Below are 12,182 nucleotides of genomic sequence, written 5' to 3'. Positions count from 1 at the left end.
AAACTATTCATTATATAACTCTGCTCGATTAATTTAAATTAAAATTCCTGATGATTATTGCAAGGCCAGCTTGATTCAAGCAAGCAAACAGTTAACTATGGACTATCAAGCGTTTATCATCCATGAAAATCTATTTCGCTATTCCATAATAGAAGTGCACCTTTGGTCCGCATCTTCGATTTCTCTGATTGGATATACCGTAAATGCCGTAAAAATAAAAGGAGGCTGAGAATGGGCGGAAAGGATGAAAAATTGAATCTGGTAATTGGCGAAAAGTTTTCAGCGGATTTTAGTGGCGCTACAAGTATGACCGAGCAGAGCAGGCGCCGAGAAAGCAGCATCGACCGGTCCCCGGCGACGCGACGGTGACGGAGGAGGCGTTTCTTTTTCACGACCTACGACAACAACGAGCATAGAAGCAGTCAGCGCGATACGCCAGTGGTGCAGCCGGCGCCTACTTGTTTCTATTTCCCTTCGCGAAGTACACGCGATTCCCTTTTGCCCGTGTCATGTTGAAATTCGCTGAATTTATGCCATCCACCGTTGCGCAGTGTATCGTTAATGTTACAGATTCATAACGACACGCGTATCCAGCAGTACGCAAACATTCCAAGATGGCGTGGCGACGTTTCCGTGTATGCACAAAACCACGATAAATATTACACGCGATACGCCCTTCTGTTTATTTAAGCGCGAGCTATTTGCACGCCTACCATAAACACGACGCTTTACCTCCACTACGAATCCTGCAGGGCTACAGAGCTCCTCGTCTCTATATGCGCTCCTCGTGTCAGTCTCACCGGTCAACACTAGCAAATATAGCATGGGATGTGCTCGACCTGATCGTGCCAAAACGTCCTTTACCACTGATTTCCACGCGAGTCTTCAATAATTTCAGTTAAATATCTCCCTCGTTATACTTACTCTTTGCCGTAAACGTATGAACAAACTAATTCATTGCAATCAATTTAATATACTTCTGCTATTGCTCTATCAAACTTCTTCCAATTATTTCTTCTAGCTAAATAATTAAACATACTTTTACACTCAGTTTACACCAGTTTTTCATTTGTTTGTAAACTTATGTTTTCTGATAAATGTGAAAGATATATCTGTTTTTTTTTTTAGCAGATGGTTGCTACAGCTTTTACACTTTGTGCACTTTTTACGGTGTCAACTTGTACAACGGATAAAGCCAGAAACGCCAAAAAGTGTAGAAAGGGTAAAAAGTTTTGCTAATGAAACTGAACTGAATTTTTTATATCAGATTTATATAAATAATAATTGATATACATATATATTTATTGTTTGATTAATTATGCGTATTATATTATTCGAAGGACTTTCATTGAAAAATTATTCTCATTCTAAAAATTGTATACTATTGTTAAACGAAGCAATTTTTCGTTTAGGGAGAAGAGTATGACTTACCTTGCCGAATATCGGCATACGGATCACCGACGTCATTCTCGTGATATATTACAGAGTGCAGCGTCTCGTTTATCTCATGAGGCGGAAAATAATAGTGAGCCTTCTCCACGTACCAAGCACCATTGCGGTGTGACACTATCTTTCCCTGGAAGACACCGTCACTAATGCTTCCGAACACGTAACTTCCGGGCTCACCTGAAAACGCAAACAAAGAAAGTGGTTCAGTCAAGTCGAGCAAGCTCCTCGTGGAATGATCCGTCGCGTTCCAATCAAATCATTTATTAGATTCATTTGTTTATAACCATTATTGACTATGCAATATTAATAAAATGCAGTGTAAATGAAAATTGTTTGGAATTAAGACGACGTTTGAATTAAAGCTAAAACTGAATTGAAAGTGGACGATTCTGGTTGATTCATACCAGTAGTTGAATAATAAGTAGATGGACAATTTTTATGAAAATATCGTCACGTGCATTTGTGCGGGATTATTTTTTTCGCTGGAGATGAATTGTTGTACCATGATACAAAAGCAGAGAAAAAAAAGAGAGATAGAGACAAAACATTGCTGGCATGTATGCAAAGCGTTTGACAATAGACAATAAAAATTTTACTTGCAACTTTTTTGTCCACCCTTTGAGGTTTGTATGCCACAGAAGCGAATAAACTAACCGTATCACCATGCGCATTCTCCGGCAGGTATTTGTCCCAATACAAAAACCTAATGTCAAAGCACGTTAATTTTAAATAAATTTGGCGCATTTCTTGCAAAGCCTAGCTATTTTTATTATCCTTTCCCTCTCAAACTTCTTCTATATGCGACTATATATATAGCTGGGTCACCTTTATACGTAAAACCATGCAGGACAGAATACAGGTTTTATTTTGTAGCCAGTTTGTCACATAGCTACACAGCCCCTCAAAGCAGAAAAAAAATGTTAAGCTTTAGAATTCATCGCTTTTCTATGTAAAATAATGGAATTTAAAGTTCGTTATTCGAAAACTTTTTCTAGATAAAGGATATAATACGCAAAAATGTAGAATGTTCCAGCCACTGAGCTAAAAACGATAGCTTGATAAAGGTAAATTTTCTTAACATTATTAAAATTTGTTTTTAAACAAGCGTTTGAAATTTAGCGTAAACAAGATAGGAAAGCTGATTAATTGGTCGAAGTTAATTTTGCGGCAATTTACAGTATAACGAGCTTGGCTTGGCATAACGTAATATTTATAGGAGAAAAAGGGGTGGAAATGGCGTTGGTCGGTCGAAAGAGAGAACAAGCGGGATAAAGTTGAAATACGGTGTCTTGGCGATAAGTAACATATTTCAGCCGTTGCACCATCACTTCCGCTTCCGCTCTAATACCAGAGGATGAAACATGGGGATCCGAATCCCACTTGCAGCGCTTTCGGGATTCCTTTTGATCCGGAAGTTAAAGTGGGTCGGTGGAGCTTCACCGAGACTTTATGCCGAGTACACTGGTACACGCGTAACCAGGGGCACGTACGTGCAGATAAACGGACAGGATCTGGCACGTAGACAATAGTCAGGGAAGCGAGAGAGAAAGCTATATATATAGCTGGAGAGTTTGGCTTTCTGGAATGGTCGCAAACACAGGTGAGAGAGATAACGCAACCCCCTATAACACCTCGGCTGACTGCTCGATCCATAATTTAGAAAAGCCCCGTGGATCAGGAATCGCTTGAATTATTGGACTGAAAATAAAGTTTCCACTCAGTCAGTATCTGGCATGGCACGCAAAAGTGCGTGCCACACCTGGTTATCGCCTTCGTGTGCGAGAAAAATACTGGCTCGCTCGATGCTCGAAAACTTAGCTCTCATAAAGTCAGGCAAAACCAGCCTTCCCGTCGACCAGCCACTACTTTTAGTTCCTCGTTAAAATTTTAAATATCCATAAAACATTTGATTCTTTATTATGTAAATTGATTCCAGACACGCTTATGCCTGTATTTCACGCTTCATGGATTATCCGAAGGCGTTTAGCTCCCTAGCTGCTCTAAATATTGACTCGTTTCACTGCGGCATAACAATAAATAAACCTATGCTATAGAGGTATTTGTATCAGAAATATATTCCACTGGTGCTTCAATTATCTTCGTTAAGTTTAAACGACGCCAACTTCAATATGTGACATTTTTTCTAACGTGAAAAATTTAACATCTCCATATCTGCTAAAAGCTTTCCACTGTTCAAGTGGATTGGAAAAGTAGATCAATCGATGGAATAATAATGATACTTGAATAGAGCATGGGTCTATACGGTCGTAGAAATATTATACTATAGAGAAATTTTAGAGAAGAGGTAAATGGAAAGATATTGGCAAAGTTATGGGACATTAAGACGATGGAGAATCAGGCAAAGTTGTAGTAAACCGATGATATAACGAGTTGGGTGGAAAGTTTGAAACACTGCAAGCACTGTAGACACGTTGGAGGAAGAAAGTGGGGGTAGCTTGGAGTGGAGAATAGAAGGGAGGCTAGTGGAAGGAAGCATAAACGAGAGGGTTTTGTAGGAATCGCCAGTCATGAAGAAGAAACCAAACGTCAGTCTATGTATAACCTTCAATAATTAATTCCCATTAATCTACAGATTTTCGGCTCACGATAATTTGCAAAATAAAATTCATACCAAACGGACTATGCTTAGTCCATTAATTAGCTAATCTCTGGGAAATTATTGGCAGTAATGACTCTAGTCACACTTGCAATTTGAATTTGTAGTTTTAGCCTCAGTATATAGGTGTCGAATGTGAGCTCAACTTTCTCCCTAATACCCTATATATTAAAGAGAAAAAGTAATATATACCCATGCAGATAATGTAAGAAGATTAGAGTCAATTTTCAGATCGTGAATTGCTACTGCAGCAAGACTGCCTGTGAGTCACTCTTTGAATCTATTTACTCCTACTTGATTCTACGTGTCTAAAAATTCTTCGCTCCATAAATAATTTACTTCTTTATATGGATTTTAAAATATGTGGTTTAGAAGATCCATGTGATTGAACACAATCGTAAAATAGCCATGTTTATATTATACACTCAAGTTACACCTATCTTTTAATTTTGTGAATATCTAGTCCACACCATATTTAACCTATTAAAGACCCAATACTTATTACAACCATTTGAGCAATTGCTTTTGGCCATTACTGGACCGATATTATCATTCTGTAAGTAACCAATTATCAGCCATAATGGTCACTGTTAATCGGCCATTAATAGATGCACATGGCCCAGTAATGTGCCATTACTGGGGTCATTTTCCAGTTTCTGCTTGGAACGAGTGAAAACTCTAGATTTGCTACTTACCAACAAGGTGACCCTGGTAGATATGCGATGTATCGAGGTCTTGCACGTTGCCCGAAGGACCCTCGATAACTAGGTTACTGCTAAAAGTGGTCAAGTCTCGCTTCAGGCGAATGTGAAAGTCCCTACCGTGCGAACGGAACTTTAAAGTCACAGAATTGTCTCGAATGACTGACCTCTTGGCCCTCAGGTGACCTCTGTGAACCTCTTCTGTGGGGTATGAAAGAGGCTCGTAGTGACGAATGTATTCGTTTAAACGGCGAGCTGTAACAGAAAGAAGTATATTTCGTTAGATATATATTAGAGCTCAAATAATTGTGTACTTAGGATTTGTATAGATTGCAAGAGTAATCCAGAGTTTTTAAAAACTGAACATTTTCTAATAATATGCACGAATCATTAGTAAAAATAAAAAAAACATTCGATTAAAAATATAAAATTTCTTTCTTTATCTACTCGGCTTCCATTATATATGTAATTGATTGATAGTATAATAACGTAGTATATATACATATATATTCGGATCTAATAAATAATTGAACCTAGACTTTTCACCAGACCAACTTTATCTTCTCTTGTCCATTCGTCATTCATGTCAAATAGCACGATTGTCCCTCAATTGACTCGTGTCGCTGTATTTCAAATCTTTTTCAATAAGATTCTTCGAAGTATGATCTTTATGGAAGTCCAAGAATTCTTTGATCTGGTTGCTTTAAGCATTCCATTAGCACTTACTAAAATATTCCGTGAATTCTATAGAATTCGATATTCTGAGTTATTGAATTGTTTGAGACCCACAATATTATATATATATATATATATAGTATACAAGATACCGATCTTGACTCTCATGAGAGCCACTTCCGGTTTCTAGCAGAAATATATACATATATATATATATATTTACTCGCAATAGCTAGCACTTCCAAGGGATTTCTGCAGGCGTTTCAAGATAATTATGACAAATTGCCGATTCTCCGCTTTCTCAAAGAGCCAAGTGAACGTTATCGAGTAACCACGAGGGAAGAGCCACCAATTAATTCAAGCGAAACATACAATACAGTATACTATAGATTCCGGATTGGACACTTATCCTATAGCAACATGAATAGTATTAACCAGAATGAAAGTCGAAATCCAAGAAATTAAGAGACACGGTAGTTACTTTCGCGCGTTAATCGCATTAATTAAAGCTAACAAGTAACATTTAAAGATAAATTATAAGCCATCGTAGAGTCGTAACTAACGTACTGAAAAGAACAAATAATGAAAACAGAAATGCGAACGATAGAGAAAATGCATTGATAAAAATAAAAAAGTAATAGTATTCATAGAAATGGATCACACAGGATTTGCAAGTATCCACCGTGAATTTTGCATCGATTTATTTTGGTTTCCACGGCATAACGGCTATAAGCCACGTGTAAAGTGTTTTTTTTTTATATTCCACCATTCGAACCACTCTCCAATAAAAATAAATGGAAGAATGATTTCGACAGAGTTTGACCACGATGGCAGTTTGTCTGCCCTAAACATTTGAAAAAATCGTACACGTTTCCCTCACGCGATTGCTTTAATAGAAGAGCGGAGTTTTTATAGGGATGACTTTTATTTAATCAAATTTTGGTGAATAATGCGTTGACGAAACTGTTCATTTAGGCTGCAGAGATGAAAACTCCAAGGAGCTGTCTGGTTTTTACTGTCGAAGATAGAGATCGCGAGGGGATTAAAAGGGGTGAGTGGCAGGGTTGTCTATTGTGGCCTGGAACCTGAAAGAAGATGAGAGAGGTCGTAGCGCGGATCCTAAAAAGTTGAAGAGTCAGCGTCGACTACAGGGATAAAGTTGCTTCCTTTATTATCCTTCTTCGCAACTCCTCTACCTTCGGCTGAGTCTACGCGCGATATATCCCGCTGTACATCGAGACAGTTGCTCAATCTTAAATTATCCTCTACAAGGTGACTTCTATTTCAATATAATAATCTCTCGATTATCTTGTAGAAAAAGAAGATAAAGAAAAAGTACGCAAGAAAAGTTGTATGGTTTCGAGGGGGATATATCATGATGCCATTATTTAGACATTTGAAGGTCACACGAAGCTCTCATCTTCAGTTTATTTAAATGGAGAGAATCTACTATTTTTTCTTTCGTATTCTCGTATATATAGCTTATCTTAACAGCTTTCCAAAGGATTGCATGAATTTGTCATTTTTCATCCAGTCGTTCATTTGATATTTAGATCTGAAATTGCATATGGTGTGGGTTAGGCTGCTAAAGTAGTGTTTACGAGCGCTACGAATTTATACACACATAGTTACTCACCTACTTATAATTTTAAATCCAAATATCAAGCAAAAGAATGGACGAATTACTTTTCATTCATAGAATGTTTTGAAAAGTTCTTCGAATAAGCTACAAGAATATTTAATAAGAAATATGGAGTTTCCATTTAAAAACTGAAGACTACCTTCGTGTGACCTTCAAACCACCCTTCGAGGTCAAATCGATGCCGTCATTTTATGTCCCCCTCGAAACCACATAAGCTCTTATTCTACATTTTTTTCTCTATCTTGATTTTCCCACAAGATAATCGAGATTATATATCTATTAAAATAGGTTATACATTGCATGTATAAAACTGGAATAGAGAGAAAATGTCTTTAATAGGAAACAAGACTAAAATGTAGCTTCAAGTTTTATCAAGGATTTAAATTTTAGAATTGTTTAACTTTTATTCTTTATAATATTAATTATAAGTTTTAAGTACTATTTTTTCTAAAGAGAGACTAGAGTATCTCTGAATGACTAATTATAAAGCGTAATAATTTATGCTTCTCAGTAGTACAAACAACTAATTTCATTGCTATAATTTCCAATGTTCAAAATTACTACAACCGGATTAATTCCCAAGTGGCATTGTCACGAGAATTAATTTTACTCATTAAGGTAAATAGATCACTGTACATGTCATTGTACTGAGGAATACGTCGTAGGCGTAAATGGGACACAGGAGTAATAACTTTACATTAGATGTATGGATGATTTGCAGAGCCAAGTTACGTGTGCTCTTCCAAATTATAATGTAATTATCACTGCAGAATATGCGGAGAGAGAATAGCATGACGACAAGAACTAAAATAGCAACGAAATCACCGTCAAGAGGGAGATCGCAGATTTCAATTATTAAAGTGATTATATAATTATTAACTATAGTTTAAAAATAGAATTCAACCATATGCTCTCAGAAGACAAAGAGACACAACATTTGGATTTTATCCTTTTTTCGTTTAATGTAATATTCATACTGCATTATTCAGGCACTTCATGATTATTCCTGGCGCAGAAATGATAAAAATCCGCACGATAAATTATTTGTTAAATACAACCGAATGGTCTATATGTAAGCTTCAGAAAATCCTATTTAATCTCGAGTATACGATAATCTATATTTTCGTCCTCTCGCCCTATCGGGAAACTAGTTTCCGGTTGGATCCGACAATATCCAGAGGAAGTGGTGCGGTTATGAGGGGAGCGTAGCTCGTTGCAAACCGTCGGATCTCTCGTTGCACGCTTTATGAACACATACGATGCACGTTCAACCGATATTAGTAATATACGTGCACGTATTATTGCATTCACATAGACAAAAAATGTTTAATTACCAATCTGTAAACAAGTGCGATAAAATTCATCTTGTAGACCAATTTGCAAAATTCAATATACCAATTTCAAGGTAATTTCAGCCTGCATATATATTCTAATATAATAAACTATACAGAGCGTCCTAGAAGTAACCAACCGAGTTTTATATCTCGATTCCTAAGTGATTACAAGCAATAGTTGGAATGAAAATTCGTGGAAAATGTAGAAATTAATATAACAGTTGCGCAGGTGAATGCAATGAACTTGGTGGAGCAGTAACGAAATGGTAACGATTATAATTCATTATTAATTACCAAAGCATCGTATTTCCGATTTACTCACCGACTACTTCGTAATAATAGAATATATATTATAATGTATGTATATTGAAAAAGCAATCAGCCCTAATTTTACAGATGGCTGAATAGTATATATTTAATCGATTTAAAAAATAAAGTATTCCTCTACAAAAGAAAAGTTAATCGTGTTTAAAAATTACCTTTCCCCAAGAAATTCTCGGGATTACTTTTATTATTAATACTTTTTTTCGTGAGAGAGGATATTATTTTGAGCTTCTTCCCTTTCCAGGCTTTTCCCAGTTTCATATTTTCTTTGGAATAGTGCGAGAAGGAAGTGTCGATGTTTACCGAAGTTCGCCCGGGGGATTGTGGATTTGCCGTAGCGTACCCTAAGGGTGAAAATGGGGTTGGCTCGGTATACTTTCCACTAGCCGACGAGAGAGTCTCAACGTCTTTGTACCACATGTAACATTCAAGAATTCTGGAATTTACTTGGTAATCCTGATAGAAAGAGACGACATTAGTCAAGTACTAAATCCAAAGAACACTTAATTCCATTTATCTTATTGCAGCGAACACGGCTTCATCTGTAATTGTAATACTAAAATCTCCCAAGTGAAAATTACATATGTTAATAATTCTGCGAGTTATCAATGAAAGGGTCTATTACGCATTGCTTTATTTTAAAGATATAAATCGAAGTAATAATAAAATTTAAGCGATAAATGGTATGTAGTAAACGTTAAACAAATTTGCATGTCGCACTACATGGTCATGAACAAGGTAATATAGTGCAAATTTTTAGCACTGATTTCCCAGGTGGTGTAGATATACACGATAGACACAGATTTTCAATATTCCTGCAGTGTCTGCGCCATATTGAAACAAACCACGAAAGTGTACCGATAAATTCGATTAGCGACTGACGACAGATGTTACTGAAATTAACTACAGGCATGAAACAAATTTGACTGCAACTGCATCTAGACGAATTAATTTCAATATAGTGATTCGTTACAGAAGTGATACTGGCTAGGCGAAGGAGGAATCAATTATTGATCCAATGTTGCACACCAGTCCAGTCTACCCACCTCTATTATTTAATTGAACAATTTAGCCAGCATTATCATGGACTAACGATAATACACCTACTTAAATAATGATTTTATACTTTTATATCGGAAGGGATTATAATGTCGATCGATTTAAATAAAAGAGGAGGGCTCGATAGGATCTCTGTCTCTCTAGACGTGTTAGATGCGTGACAGTATGCGTGTCCTTGGAATTTGGTGGTTGGAAATACGTGTTTCGTGTAAAGTTTATCGCACTCCATCTCACGTAATAGTAAAAATAGAAGGGAACACAAAACGAGTATAGTTGCAAGAAACCGTGACTATCATCATTTGCATCAAATGGTCCCACAATTATAACCTTTACAAAATCGATGCCTGGAACCAATTCAATATTGCTCCAACTCGTTATTAAACAATAACAACGTAGTCATCATCCTATTTCCTCATTAAAAACATTGAAAGCTGTCGTAACTTGCTTATATATAATTATAATAAAAAAGGTCCAGTTGACTAAGAACTGTTAAATTGGTCTAAAAAAATGAAAAAAAATGGACAATTCTCTTATCTTAGGTAATAAAGGATTCTCTTAAAAACGATTGTTTCTATTCAGTACATAGCTCAGTATATTCGATAGAAGTTGGTGAAGGAAAATATAGCGTACGCATTGTCTCGCGACAAGTAGAACAAGATGAAGGACGCATTCAAGATTTATTGTCCTTAAACGTGGTTCGTATACAAATAAGACAACGACAGCTTAAAGTCCTTTCTTCGGCTTTTCACTCATCTCGATGCTAACATAAACCGCCAAAAATGCTTTAAACGTCTAATTATATAGTAATAAAGTTTCCACTAATATTGTGTTGAAGTATTGTGAGTTTTAAGATTAGTAGAGTCGATGACTTTTCAAGCAATTTGACTTCCATTAGTATCATTAGGAAGACATGGAGTCTTCCCTAACGTATCGGGGACTATTGATCCGTTTATCGTCCAATTGGGAAATTCGAGCATTATCCGACATACTTACTTTCCCATTCAATAAGACAAACAGGGGAATTATCACTTTTAAGGACCTTAGGGTATTTGTGCAGTGCGATCGTCGGCCACTATTATAAAAGTAATACCAAAGAGCTATTGGATCATCATAATAACTTTTTCATGAGTACCAATATTGCCTCTCTCTCTCACTCCCAAACTCTAATCTTCTCAAACTTACCTATTGAAATGCAGCAATACACCGAAATTTAATTTTATTTATCCAGTAATTGCCAAATGGCTGAGATCTACAGCATTGTACTGGCTATTTGATGTAATATTAGGCTAGTGTATTTATGGAACGTTGAACGATAGGAATGGTGGGAATTCTCGTTGTGAAATTCGCAGACGCATCAATTACAAAATAACTGCTATAGGGCACCGTTCGATGAACAATATTTAATTTGCTGCGAATAGTTTCTGTTCTATTCATAATCCTTTCTACCTTTTTCTTCTTTCTCGCTGATACCTCTAAGCAATATGCACGTGTTCAGCTGTCATTGTTCACAAATCGACACTTTTCAACACGGATATCCAAAGCTTTGCTCAACTCAAGGTCAATCGATCTATAATTTCTTCAGGAGCAAACACAGCAGAACCTTGTAAATTAAAATTCCACAGCCAATATCGTAAAAGACACAATTTTCCAACGAAAAGCCTATCTGAAATCTAAGCTTTTATGTCGTAAATCAACTTTATCATTCCATTGTCAACAAAAATGAATTTCACTTTTCACTGCTACATGCAAAAACCTACTTTCTAATAAAATGTTGTCGTAAATTGGTCGTATAAACCTATTTTATCAGGAAATTAAGTGTACCTATAAACGCAAACGTCTTCTATGTAAAGTCATATCGATACTTTAACTGGAGCGTTGAATTTTGTAAGTGGAATATTATAGGTAATATATGAGAAATAAATTTCGTCAGTGATTGATATTGTACGATGACAGAGGTAGGTATCCCGTAAAAACGATTAAGCTCATCGAAACGGTGCGGCTATTCGCGTTTATCGCGAATGCCAGTCGCGCGTTCTATTTTATCGCCAGCCGTTATTGATTTGCCGATACATCGATTATGATTACACGACATGCGACCCTTTTCACCTTCTTCGAATAGGTCTACATGAGTTCCAGCTGAATTATTTCCGGCTTACTTCGATGGAACCTCATTTTCTTATCACGTGTCATACTTTACCTCATATATTTATCTATCCACTACTTAAGTGTATTTCATTATTGAGGATAGTCGAAGCTTACATTCTTTGTCCTAATTATAATATGTAATGATATAGTAAGGTAGCTTTAATAACTGATTAAATAATTAAATTTGAATTATTTTTTATTTCAAGAAAGTAGTGTTAATTGCATTTGTGAGGTTA

At 36.3% G+C, this 12,182-nt stretch overlaps 1 protein-coding gene across 5 annotated transcripts in view; it reads right to left on the bottom strand.

Moving 5' to 3' along the window:
- kuz (zinc-dependent metalloprotease kuz) overlaps positions 1–12,182 on the bottom strand; it is an 89,575-nt gene that overhangs the window by 10,972 nt on the left and 66,421 nt on the right. For all 5 annotated transcript variants that reach the window (XM_066725384.1, XM_066725381.1, XM_066725380.1 and 2 more), the window contains 2 exons: positions 4,762–5,022; positions 1,432–1,626 (listed from right to left, as the gene is read on the bottom strand). In XM_066725384.1, coding sequence (XP_066581481.1) covers positions 1,432–1,626; positions 4,762–5,022 — 456 coding nt within the window. The remainder of the gene's footprint in view (positions 1–1,431; positions 1,627–4,761; positions 5,023–12,182) is intronic.

Source organism: Prorops nasuta, unplaced genomic scaffold (assembly GCF_024137725.1).
Source record: "Prorops nasuta isolate Cenicafe-Biocafe unplaced genomic scaffold, Cenicafe_Pnas_1.2 PNAS00004, whole genome shotgun sequence".
In the NCBI taxonomy this organism is placed as follows: domain Eukaryota; kingdom Metazoa; phylum Arthropoda; class Insecta; order Hymenoptera; family Bethylidae; genus Prorops; species Prorops nasuta.
The sequence above is the reverse complement of the archived record's forward strand: the minus strand, read 5'-3'. Positions and strand labels throughout refer to the sequence as shown.